This window comes from Lepus europaeus, chromosome 1 (assembly GCF_033115175.1).
Source record: "Lepus europaeus isolate LE1 chromosome 1, mLepTim1.pri, whole genome shotgun sequence".
Taxonomy (NCBI): domain Eukaryota; kingdom Metazoa; phylum Chordata; class Mammalia; order Lagomorpha; family Leporidae; genus Lepus; species Lepus europaeus.
Window position 1 is genome coordinate 101,290,824 of NC_084827.1, and position 12,994 is coordinate 101,303,817.

General features: G+C 55.8%; 1 protein-coding gene across 14 annotated transcripts in view; it reads left to right on the plus strand.

Annotated features, from left to right (window-relative positions):
- The window catches only part of TANC1 (tetratricopeptide repeat, ankyrin repeat and coiled-coil containing 1), a 342,597-nt gene that overhangs the window by 321,287 nt on the left and 8,316 nt on the right, over window positions 1-12,994 (plus strand). For all 14 annotated transcript variants that reach the window (XM_062187057.1, XM_062187068.1, XM_062187098.1 and 11 more), the window contains 5 exons: window positions 5,925-6,058; window positions 7,674-7,797; window positions 8,031-8,206; window positions 11,152-11,284; window positions 12,445-12,536. In XM_062187057.1, the coding sequence (XP_062043041.1) occupies window positions 5,925-6,058; window positions 7,674-7,797; window positions 8,031-8,206; window positions 11,152-11,284; window positions 12,445-12,536 (659 nt within the window). The remainder of the gene's footprint in view (window positions 1-5,924; window positions 6,059-7,673; window positions 7,798-8,030; window positions 8,207-11,151; window positions 11,285-12,444; window positions 12,537-12,994) is intronic.

Consider the following 12,994-nt stretch of genomic DNA (forward strand, 5'->3'; position numbering starts at 1 on the left):
GACCTTTGCCACAGTGACAGGAATTCCTGGGCGTGGCCTTGCCAGTGCTCTGTCTGCTCAGGCTTGTGGCTGAGCATTCCTTTGTCTCCTTTGTTTCCCAATATGGTATTCCCAAGTCCTCATGCAGCTGACCCTGGAGATGCATCCTTGCCCCAGGGAGTTGGCGGCAATGCGGCCAGAAATACTGAATCCCAGAAGCACGCCAGAAACACAGGGCTCCTTGTGTGTGGCATCATGTATCACCGAGAGCCTGGTTAGGGCTTTGTGTTCAGATGTGAGCAAAGGCTGCCTGTGCTGGCAGGTTCTTTATCCCTTCACAAGGAAGTTAACCACTTGGTACACAGCAAGCCAACCTATGCGGGAAGATGGGCCCGGCCAAGTGGCCATGTCTGGGGTGGCATTCCCGGCTGCTGCCTGTCAGCTGCTCCAGCGTCTGGCTCCTCCCTATTTTCAGTGCCAGCTGTCATTCCTGATGTCCCACTCTTGCAGGAGGTCAGCCCCAGCTGCAACAGCCCAGCTGCCTTCGTTTAGAGGCCCCATTTCTAAGGGGCACCAAACTTGTTTAGCAAATAAAAGACCGACCTGTGTGGGGATGGGGCAGTCCCATGTGACGGTGTCTGTGGTGTCCCACCAGCCCTGCCTTCCCCGGGCTGCAGACCTGAGCATGTCTGTACGTGCTCGTGTGTGTCTGTGGGTCCGTTCTTCTCCAGTGAGTCACAGCTACTGGAGGAAGAGCTGTTCCCCTGTGGAGCAGAGCTGGTGAGGTACAGCAGGTCCCAGCGGCTCATTTCCAGCTCTCCCATCCTACCTACCACAGGTCGCATCCGTATCAGCCCAGCTGCATATGTTGTAGGGCAGGAAAAAGTGGCTTTCTGCTCCTGCTTCATGCTTCTGAGTTGGGACAGAGCTCAGGACAACATCCAGGTTACCAGGAAGACAAAGCCGTGCTGTAACATGAGTACTGGCTTTTTATTTATTTATTTTTTTAAAGATTTGTTGAGTTGCAGAGAGACAGATCTTCTATCCACCGGTTCACTAACTGGGTGGCCACAATAGCCAGGCCTGGGCCAGGTTGAAGCCAGCATCCAGGAGCTTCGTCCAGGTCTCTGCCGTGTGTGGCAGGGGCCCTGGCATTTGGGCCTTTTTCTGCTGCTTTCCCGAGGCCATTAGCAGGAAGCTGTGTCAGAAGTGGAGCAGCCAGGACAGGACCCAGCACCCACATGAGCTGAGGGTGTTGCAGGAGGTGGCTTTACCCACCACGCCACAATGCTGGCCCCGTGAATACCTCTTGTATAAGTAGGAGACTCTCAGAGAAGTGAGTAGATCTGAGAGAGGAGGCATTGACTTCAGCTTAAATACCACTGCACCTGAAACCAAGGTGAAGGATGTATGGAGGCTGGTGATGGGCGAGCATCCAGGAAAACCATGGTCAGCAGGGGCAGGTTGGTGAGTCTGGGGCTCCATTGGTCAAGTCTCTGGTGATGCAGTCAGAGACACCCTTCCATGTGGAGATTTCCTTCAGAGATGACAGTTTCCCGCTCATGAGGGTAATTCCAGCTCTGTTTTGTTTCTCATTTTATTTGAAAAGCAGACAGAGGGAGACAGGCAGAGCTCTTCCATCTGCATTTGCCAGGGCTGAACCAGGACAAATCCAGGTACCTAGAACTCAATCCAGGTCTCTCATGTGAGTGGCAAGGATCCAAGTACTTGAACCATCATCACCTGCTGCCTCCCAAGGCGTGCATTAGCAAGGAGCTGGATCAGAAGGGCAACAGCCAAGATTCCATCCACGTACTCTGATGTGGGATGCAGGTGTCCCAAGCTGCAGCTTAGCCACTGTAGCCCCTGCCCCCAGCACATACACTTCTGCTTCTAAATCTGCAGTTTCTCAAAATTATCAGTGCTAAACAATCCTTATACCAAAGAGGCGTGTTTTGACCTCCTGCACTGTGTAAGTGTAACAGGCCCCATCATTGTCCTGGCAGAAACAGAGGCTAACAGTGCCATGGCAACAGAGACTGCGACTGGCCTGTATAGACTCAATTAGCATGGACAGGGTCACCTAGGCCACTGGTCTGCAAACATTTTGCATACAGGACTCTCCCCTCGTGCACCCCAGTCCATCAGTTTCTAAAACTGGCATCAAAACTGTTAATGACCATTTATTTATAAGCTTAAATGTGTGCTCGGTAAGGACCAGGACTTCATGTGAATGGCACCTGCTGCAGCGTCCACTTCTATTCCGTGTTCTGCCCCATCACACCGTCTGCAGAAGGTCCGCTTCCACCCAGATCAGTGCGGCAGATGGCAGCTGTTGTTACTGTGGCTCTTCCTAGACAAGGAATGCTGGGATGAGACAGATGACAGGAAAAGCATTGTTATGGTCACTGCCCAATGACTGGCGACTTAGGCCAGCTGTGTTCATGCACTGGGCGGCCTCAGAGTGTTCAAACTTAGTAATGGCAGATGGGATGGTTCAGTGTTACACTTGTCATAAACTTTTAAATAGTTAGGTGCGGCCGGCGCCGCGGCTCACTAGGCTAATCCTCCGCCTTGCGGCGCCGGCACACCAGGTTCTAGTCCCGGTCGGGGCACCGATCCTGTCCCGGTTGCCCCTCTTCCAGGCCAGCTCTCTGCTGTGGCCAGGGAGTGCAGTGGAGGATGGCCCAAGTGCTTGGGTCCTGCACCCCATGGGAGACCAGGAGAAGCACCTGGCTCCTGCCATCGGATCAGCGCGGTGCGCTGGCCGCTGCGCGCCTACCACGGCGGCCATTGGAGGGTGAACCAACGGCAAAAGGAAGACCTTTCTCTCTGTCTCTCTCTCTCACTGTCCACTCTGCCTGTCAAAAAAATAAATAAAAAAAATAAATAGGTGCATTGAGAGAATGGAATCAGAATTAAACACCAGGACTCCAGCTTTACAAATGTGGGTGCTGAGAGGCCCAGAGAGCTGGCAGGTTTGTCAGGGTCCCACACAGCAAGTGGGACCAGAACTGTGTCTTCATGCCTCCTGTCCTGTGTCCTTGATCCTTGGGTTTGCTTGTATTCTAGAACCTTGGTCTATAGGCCTTCTGCACCCTGCACCAGGAACTCACTGAACACAACGCTGCTGCCAGCCCTGACTTCTCATGAGGACCTTAGCCATGTGTAGCAGCTGCTTAGAGTGCTCCAGGGGACAGTGCTGTGCCAGGGTGGGGAGGAGCTGAGGAGAGCAAATCCTCATGGGAAACGCCAGCCGCTTTGGATGGGGACCGCTCTTGGCCAGTTAGAAGCTGGCTCCCTCAGCTGGGGCTGTCTGGAGTCAGCTCCTGATCTGTGACCTCCCCTGCCCCCACCACCACACCCTTGAGTGAAGTCATGAGTCAGGACAGACCCCTTTCAGTGTGTTTTCTGTGTTTTCACTGTGTTCTCCTGAGGGAGAACCTGCCCCAGTCCAGGAGCGGGTGAGTGACAGGGAGTGGAACAGTCGGAATGGGCCACGTCTGCAGACTGCACCTCATGGCCTGTCCCCGGTGAGGCCACAGTCCCTTTCCTGCTGAGGTCCCCACTCGCTGCCTCACACGGACTGAGGGCCATAAGCACAGTGAGAGCCGACTCGCCCTGTGGAAGGACGGAGAAGGTGCACCTGCCCCACCGTCTTCCTTGGCCAGGCCTTGATGTCCCAGGACCCCAGGCTTAGGGCTGCCCGGTGCCCTTGCTCCCTCCCAAGGCCTGCGTCTTTCCCCTTTGCAGCTTGGAAGCAGCGCTCAGGCATACTGTGGGTGCCTCCCTGTGGCACGTGATGAGGTGAAGTTACGACCCTGGGACCTGAGGACCATCCTTAGAGACTCTGGTCCCTGTGGAGCTGCTGCTGGTCCCAGGAGGTTAGACACAGGTGTCCTGTTTCCATCCCTGGGTTGGAAGCTGGAGTAGGGCACCCAGAAGAGTCGGAGGTCAGGCACTGACTCCCAGCCTGAGCAGGCTTTCCTGCAGGCGCCGAGGGAGCAGGCATCAGCCAGCGGTCCTGGGGGGCCCACGGGGGACAGGTGGGCCTTGCTGCACATGGGTGTGGGGATCAGCTTTCCTGAGCACGTGACTCCAAGCTGCTGAATGCCCACGAGATTGCGCCAGGCCCGCTGTTTGTAAAAGGAGCCCCAGCAGTGCCGTGTCTTGAACTCTGTGTGTATGTCTTGCATTTTGTTTCTTTGAATACCGAGTTGATGACACTGTGGCATTTGGCTGCACAGCGTTTGTTTTCACTGATGAGTAATTCTCTTCTGTACCACAGTTTCCTGATGTGCTCTGTGGCCACAGGCCTTCTGGGTGCTTCCAGCTTGGGCTGCCATGAGCCTTGTTGCCTGTGTCTGTGGGCACCTGCCTGCCAGTCAGCTTGCCCGGCCATGAGATGCGTGCATCTCCCAGGCAGCCCTGGAGTCTGCCTGCTCTTCAGAGTAGTCACCCACCCTCATTCCCACCAGCAGGGTAGGCGGATTCCCGCCGTTCCCTTTCCCGATGGCCTGGACTGCTGAGGAGGTTGGCATTTGGGCTTCCCTTTCTGTGAGGGGCCTGTCCCTGTGTTTGCTCATGCTAGCCTAAGAAGTCTGTCGCAGTGTCTTCCTGAAGATGGGCATGTGTGGGTTGGAAGCTGCATTTCAAAACAGAGCTGTTCCCAGGAGCCCCAGCTTCACACTCCACTGCACCACCCCGTCTTCCTCCTGGGCTCCTGCACGCCCCTTCTGAGGAGTGTCCGCTCGCCCCAGTGTAGAGCTGTTGTCCCACCCGGGGTCATCCCTGCCAGCCATGGGCACCCTTTCCACAGCACAAGCACCTGTTCTAGTGGTACCCCTTGTGTTCCCGACCTGCCCTCACTGATAATCAGGGCAAGGGGAGGCCGGGACCCCGACGTGAGGGGGGCATGAGGACCCTGGCTCTTCCTTCCCCTCTGAGCCTCACAAACTTCCCCACAGTGCCCCCACGGCACCCCAGCAGATTCACCCAGCACTCAAGGGCCCTCTTTTTTTTTTTTTAAGATTTTTATTTATTTATTTGAGAGGTAGAATTATAGACAGGGATAGACAGAAAGTCTTCCTTCCGTTGGTTCACTCTCCAAATGGCCGCAACAGCCAGAGCAGCGCCGACCCAAAGCCAGGAGCCAGGTGCTTCTTCCAGGTCTTCCACGTGGGTGCAGGGGCCCAAGGACTTGGGTCATCTTCTACTGCTTTCCCAGGCTATAGCAGAGAGCTGGACTGGAAGAGGAACAGCCGGGACTAGAACCGGTGCCCATATGGGATGCCAGCGCCACAGGTGGAGGATTAACCTGCACCACAGTGCTGACCCCAAGGGCCCTCTTTTTTTCTTCTGTGACTTTCTTAACCCTCAGCCTTGACATGTTAGAGATTCAGAGCTTCTGAAAGGCAGGAATGCTGGGATACACGTTTGGCTTGGTAGTTATTATTATCGAATGGACGGTGTGACTGTAGGGGAACAAGCCATACTGGACGATAGTACTGACTGGTTTGTTGTGTTGCACTGTATTCTCGCCCCTCCTGCTGTGGAGAACAAGACTTGGTGGTTCCTGGCTGTGCAGTGTGGGCAGGGCCTGGCAGGGTGGCTCACCCTGCTCCCCACCTATATCTGGTGGAGCGCGGCGTGGCAAGTTCTGTCGGGACTGCCCCACAGCCTGCACCCGAGTCCCCAGGAGGAGCACGTAGCATCTCCCCCAGGCCCTGGGCCCAGACATGGCCCGGCATGCTCACCACCATGTCCGGCTGGTGAGAGCCGCCTCCAAGCCTGCCCAGTTTCCAAGGGCGGGGAAGGGGTGGAAGATAGAGAGCCACCTGTCAGCGGGAAGGCATGGCCGTGTGTAGCCCACCTCTCAGTGGGAAGGCGTGGCTGCATGTAGCCCACCGTGCACTCATGTGCCCTCCCCTGTGCTCTTCCTTCAGCCCTGACAGCCGCCACGGGACGGGGCAAGCTGGAGGTGTGCGAGCTGCTGCTGGAGCATGGAGCCGCCGTGTCTCGGACCAACAGGAGAGGGGTCCCACCTTTGTTCTGTGCCGCACGCCAGGGGCACTGGCAGGTACCCGGGGGGGGCCCTGAGTGTCCCAGAAACTGCAAATGGTCCTGGAGGTCACTGGTGAGCCTTCCTGTGGCTCCCCAAGCCCCGTTTGGGTCTTTCTGTTCTTGGCTTCCACTTGTGCCCTGGACAGGGTGGGCAGCAGCCCCACGGGGTTGGAAGCGAGCCTGCAACCGGGCCAGACCCGTGCTGCTGCCCGTGGCTGCAGAGGGCATCAGATGGGCAGACTCAACGTGGGAAGGCCAGTTGGCCCTGACCTGCCTGCTACTGCTGCACATGTGTCCGGCACAGCGAGAAGAAGGGCTTTTCTGCTTGCCTGCCGGGGGGAAAAACAGCTGCCTCCTGTGCAGTGTTGTGTCCGCCTGGCTGACTTTCGCCGTGGATGGCAGCGGTTCAGCCATGCATCCCTGCACACCCCGACCCTGTGCCTGGCGCCAGGCAACACATAAGCTACACACGCAGAGAGTCTTACCACACCCGTCGTAAGAAGTTTCTAGACCAAAGTTTACACTGTGGAGTGGAGTCTCTGCTGACTGCTCCCAGCTCCATTGGTAGAAGCCATGGTGACTCCCCACTGAGGTTCTGGCCTTTCGCCCTTGCGGTCCAGAGGGCTGGGGTTGTCCGTGCATCCTCAGCAACTCCAGCTTGATGCCCCGGAGACCCCCGCCTCCTGGCCTCCAGGTTTTCCAGGTCATGGGACAATCTGAAAGCATTTGTTAGTGTGGGGTGAGAGGGCTACAGGAGCACAAGGCCGTATGGCATGGTGGCCACGTTCTGAAGAGTGAGGCGGGAGAAACTCTGGGCTCACCCTTAGATGAAGCTGCTCCCGGGAAGGTGGCTGCATGGGATGCCTGTCTGGCTGTTCCTTTTTTCTGCCTCCTTCCCGGCAGGCAGTTTCAAGGTGTGTTCCTGAGGCCGAAAACCTCCTTTGGGAAGCTTTGCTCTGCCCCCCAACCCCGACTCTTAGCGAAGCACATTGCCTGGGGTGTGATGGGTGAGCTCCTCACTGCTCCCTCACCCCTGCCCCACGCCCTTCTTCTGCACCTGCTGAATGAGCTTCTGTGCCAGCTCAGGTCCCTGGGGATGCTCACCTTCTGGCTGCCTTGTCACTGCTCATGATTGACATCCCCTCCCTCCTCGAGGGCACTGCTTCTGCCTGGCATGCGTGTGGTTTGGAGATACAGCGATGAAGGGGTGCGCTAAAGAGTGTACTTTTGGAAAAGAGATTCTGCTCAAAGGAATGCAGCAGAAAGATCTTACAGGTCCTATAGTTCATGCAACACGAAAGGGTTTCTAAGTCATCTGAGCTTTGAAATTTGTATGCATTTTTGTTTTAAGCTGTCAGGTAAGAACTGCACCCCTTGATGGGTACAGCCTGTGCACAGTGCTCAGGCCAGGGCACTTGGCATGCCCATCCACCCAAGCGTCTGTCATTTCTTTGCATCTGGAGCGATTGGCATCCTCTCCGCTGGCTGTGCTGGAGTAGATGGCAGTTCCCCGACCGAGCCAGAGGACACGGGAGCCACCACACCCCAGGCCCCATAGAGAAAGTGTCTGGGTAGAGGGAGTGTGTTGTGCAATGCAGCAGGAAGACTCTGAACCTGAGCCTTTTTTTCAGATCGTGAGGCTGCTGTTGGAGCGCGGCTGCGACGTGAACCTGAGTGACAAGCAGGGCCGGACGCCCCTCATGGTGGCCGCCTGTGAAGGCCACTTGAACACTGTGGAGTTTCTCCTCTCCAAAGGTAGCTGCCCAGGGCCCTGCACGGGCAGGCTTGTGCGGGTCAGAGAGCCGGCTCTGGCAGGACTCTGGGGCTCCGATTAGGAAAGGCTCTGCCGTGGTGGACGTCCAGCGCTCCCAGGGGCAGGGTAGGCAGCACAGCCCACCTGCCCGCTGTGCCACTGCCCTGTCACTCCACAGGGCCCCACGGGGTCTGCCCTGCAAGGTTCCCGCGCTGTGAATGGGCTTTTCTTTCAGGCGCTGCGCTTTCTTCTCTGGACAAAGAGGGCCTGTCGGCGCTGAGCTGGGCTTGTCTGAAAGGCCACCGGGCCGTGGTCCAGCATCTGGTGGAGGAGGGAGCCGAGATAGACCAGACAGACAAGAACGGCCGCACGCCCTTGGACCTGGCTGCCTTCTGTGGCGACGCTGACACTGTAAGTGCTGACAGGTGCTCACTCCCCTCCGTGCCCAGGCTGGCACCTGGCACCTAAACACAGGCCCGGGGACTGCGTGCTTCGGGGTTGGCGTGAAGCCATCCCCAAGCGTAGGCTGTGTGCTGTGGAGGCCCTGCATTGTCTTCTAATTCTGTGCCATGCCGTCTGTTCCAGGATGCACTGAAGATACCAGTCGACTCTAAAACACTTCACGGTACCTGCCTGCAAACCACGTAGTCAATATATACACACACACATGTAGTTTTCATTTCAGGTTGATAGTAATGCATTGAAATAGAGTTCGTGCATAGATCACTTAGAAACCACTTCCATAGGGGAGAACCTAGGTTAGCTGCCAGGTCGTAATTGTGTGTGTTTATGAGGTACACTGTGATGCTGGATGCATGGATACGTTGTAGAATGATCAGATCAGGCTGAGCATGTCCATCCCCTCAGGTTTTAGCATTTCTTGTGACGGGAACATTTAAAATCTGTCTTAGCCGTTCTCAAGTATGTGATACAGTCTCCAGCTGCAGGGCCTCTGGGATGTGGCTGCCATTTACCCCAGAGCTTTCAGTGTCTTATGGTGACTGCATCCAGTGACTGATGGCTCTTTTCCCTTCTGATCCTTGGCCCCGCCCCGCCCCTGGTGACGACCTTGCAACTGTCTACTTTTGTGGATTCAGTTTTTTTAGGTTCCACACAGCATGTGAGATCATGCCATGTTTGTCCTGTATACCTGGCCCATTTCACTAAGCGTAATATCCTGTAGGATCACCTCTGTGGTACTGCATGGCAGAATTTCCTGCTTTGTCAAGGCTGAACAGCATCCCACTATGTATATACAGGGGACTTGAAAATGTGAGGAAAATGGAATTGAAAGATACTGGGGGGATGGGCGTTGCAGTTAAGACTGTGATCACGACATTCACATCTCCTACTGGAGTCCTTGAGTTTACGTCCTGGCTCTGCTACTGACTCCAACTTCCTGTTAACACACCCCTGAGAGGAACAGGTGGTGGCTCAAGTAGTGGGACCCAGACTGAGTTCTTGGCTGCAAGCTCCAGCCCGGCCCCAGCCTCTAAGGCTGAGTGATATTCCTTGGTGTGTGTATCACATCATCCATTGATGGACACTTGGGTTGCTTTCAGTTTTAGCTGTTGTGAACAATGCTGCCGTGAGCATGCAGAAATCTCTTCACAACCCTGCTCAGTTCTTTTGAGCTTATGCCTGGAAGTGGAAATTCTGGGTCATGTGGTCATTTTTTTTTTTTATTTGAAAGGCATAGTTGTAGAGAGGTCCTCCATCTGCTGGTTTGGTCCCAGATGGCCTCAATGGCCAGGGCTGGCCCAGACCAAAGCCAGGAGCCAGGAGCTTCATCTGGGTCTCCCACATGGAGCCAGGGGCCCAATCATTTTCCTCTGCTTTCCCAGGCCATCAGTAGGAAGCTGGGCTGGAAATGGAGCAGCCAGTACTCAAACTGGTTCCCGTATGCGATGCAGGCGCCACTTAAGTTACTTAAGTCAGCAGTTTACCCCGCTGCGCTACAATGCCAGTCCTTCATTCTACTCTCATTTTTACATTTTTGAGGAATTGCCACAATCCTTTCCACAATAGCTGCATCATTTTAGATTCCCACTATCAGGGCACAGGCTTTCCATTTCTCCACCTCTTCACCAACACTTGTTATTTTATGTTTTTTTTTTTTTAATAGCAGCTATACTAATGGGTATGAGTTGATATTCCATTGTAGTATTGATTTGCATTTTCCTAATGATTGGTAAAGTCGGACATCTTCTCATATGCCTCTAGGCCCTCTTTATCATCTTTGGAGAAATACGTGTTCAGGTCCTTTGTCCATTTTAAAAATTGGGTTGTCAGCTGGCATTGTCTTAACAGGCTAAAGCCACTGCCTGCAATGCTAGCATTCCATATAGGTGCCAGTTTGTGTCCCAGCTGTTCCACTTCCTATCCAGCTCTTGGGTAATGGCCTAGAAAAAGCAGTGGAAGATGGCTCAAGTGCTTGCACCCCTGCCACTCATGTGGGAGACCTGAAAGAAGTTCCTGGCTTGACCTGGCCCATTGCTGGCTGCTGTGGTCATTTGGGGGGGTGAACCAGTGGATGGAAGCTCTCTCTCTTTCCCTCTCTTGATAAATGACTTTCAAACAAATGAATACATCTTTAAAAAAGATTGGGTTGCTTTGTTGTTGAGTTGTAGTTCTCTGTATTTTCTAGGTGTTAACCCTTTAGTAACTGTGACTGACTGGTGGACTGACAGCCTGTCCTGTCAGATCCATGTGGACATCTAAACTGGGCACAGGGTTACTTCAGCAAGCAGAGGAACTGCAGAGGCCAGAGCGGTTCCCCTGCCATTCCCTGGTCAGTCCAGGTGACAGCGATTGATCACATGGGGTCAGTCTTTCTGCCGTGGTGTGAAATGTGTCTTTCCAGTCTCGGCACACTCCAGGTCTCCTTCCTGAGTCTTCATGTGAACTGTCTGCAGGCCCAACTGGTCCCGCGCTGCTGGCATTTGTGGCTCACAGTCTCCAGGCTGTGTGGGTGTGGGTGTGGATGTTTCTGAAGGGCTGCATGTTGGAATTCATCAGAGAAGCCTACTTCCAAGTGAGCTGGAGGCAGGGAGGTGGCTGCTGAGTGGGGGAGGCTGAGACACACCCCGCACACCTGCCAACGCTCGCCTGTGGTGCTGAGGGCATGTGTGGGGCAGCGGCCGGCGCTTTGCCCGTCAATGACAGCAAGGTCACCATCACAGAGCAGGCTTATCTGGCTCACAGCTCCTCTGTGTTTCGCATCTCCTTCGTTTCTGTTCCAGGATCGCTCATGGCCAGAGGCACCTGGAGTAGCAGTAAAGCTCAGTCAGCCCCCAAGTCAGAGGGCGGTGCACCTGTGCTGGCTGCCACCCGAGGCCTGTGCTCTCCCACTGCAGGTGCTGTATCTGGTGGAGAAGGGAGCCGTGATCGAGCACGTGGACCACAGTGGAATGCGTCCCCTGGACAGAGCCATCGGCTGCCGAAACACCTCTGTGGTGGTGACACTCCTCAGGAAAGGAGCCAAACTGGGTCAGTGCAGTCCACCCGCCCCGGCAGAGCAGGGAGGGGGAGGGCAGCTCCAGGCCTCGCACACCCACCTGCTGCCAGTTAGGGAGGAGGATGGCCGATGTCTGCGGGGCTCACTGTCCCCTCAGAAGTGCTCAGCTGGCTCTTATCACTGCCAGCGTGGGGAGAAGGCATCGGTTCACGGCAAAGGGTCGTCTGGTGTTGCAGACGCTTCAGATGCCCAAGCGCTGCCCAGGGAGTGTTGGGCCTGGAGTGGGTGGGGTTGGCCTGGACAGGTGTGTGAGCCCACCTGGCGATGCTCATCTGGCAACTGTGAAGAGCAGCCCAGGCTGAGATGTGTGGCTCCAGGGTTGCAGAAGTCCACTGGAGGGAGGGGTTGCGGGACGGACCCCTGCACAGTCTCTGGGAGACTGTGACTGCAGGGGCAGGGACTGGGCGGGGAAGCCCCGTCTGTGTAGCCAGGTGCAGCATGGCCCACACTCCGAATGTGTGGAAGAGGCAGTGAAGAGAGTGGCCGGGTTTAGGTCTGGTAGGCGAGACCTCGGGCCAGGAGCCGTGGTGGAAATGAGATGAGCCAGCTGGAGGCAGCAGCGCCCTGTCCTGTGCAGGTGCCCACTTCAGTGCAGTCCCCTCCCCACAGCTCTGCAAGGAGGTGGTAATGATGACATCGTCTTCCCCATGGGAAAACTGAGCACAGAGGCGCTACATAGCTTCCCAAGGCAGGTGACAGGAGGGACAGCCAGGTGCCCCGGCCCCCGCATCCCCAGGGGTTGCTGAGAGCGCAGTGGCCGGGACAGCGGTGGTGGGGTGTGGAGGAGAAGCGGGGCGGGATGGCAGGGCCCTGAAAGCAGGTGGGCAGACTGTGAGGGCAGGCTGCTGCAGGAAGCAAGGAGGGCATTTGGGGCTGCGCCCCAAGCTCTCCCCAGCCACCCCAACTTCTCATTGCTTTCTTCAGTAGATGACAAGGACGGCCTTGCCCAGCACCGGCCCCTCCCGAGTGCCTGCCTAGTGCAGCGTCAGATAGGTCACGGGCCACACCAGCTCCCGGGGCCTTGCCCCTTGCCTTCGTCATGCTGTGGCCCCTGTGTTGGTGTCACGCAGCGTGGTAGGGCCTAGGAGCCTGAGCGCCATTCCTCTGCTCTGAACGCGTGTTTCTTCTGCAGGAAATGCTGCGTGGGCGATGGCCACCTCCAAACCTGATATTCTGATTATACTCTTGCAGAAATTGATGGAGGAAGGAAATGTGATGTACAAAGTAAGTGGTGGCGCCCTGCTCTCTGCTGACAGCACTGCTCCCAGCATCTTCTTCCCGCAGGCTTGCCCAGCCACAGCCGTGCCCCAGGGGTAACAATGTGGTCTGGAAGGTGCAGGGGAGGTGGAGCTGGCCTCCTGCCCCAGCTCTGTTTAATGTCCTAACCGCAGGGCCTCGAAAGTGGCAAGCACTCTCCTTGTGTCTGGGAACTGTTACTCTAAGCAGCCCTGGAGGCCATGGCTGTGGCCTCCTGCCCGAAGCTGTGGCATATCACGCGGGAGCTCCCTCAGCCCTGCCCATCCTTTCTGTCAGCTGCACGGCCTGTGGCAATACCACGTGGGAAAGGAACACCCGGGAGATGTTTCCAGAAGAAAAGAATCATTCAGTCTCCCAAGCCTTTACTATCTGAATCTTAATATCTAGAAACTAATGGAATTTAAAACTTTCCAGAAATATACTTC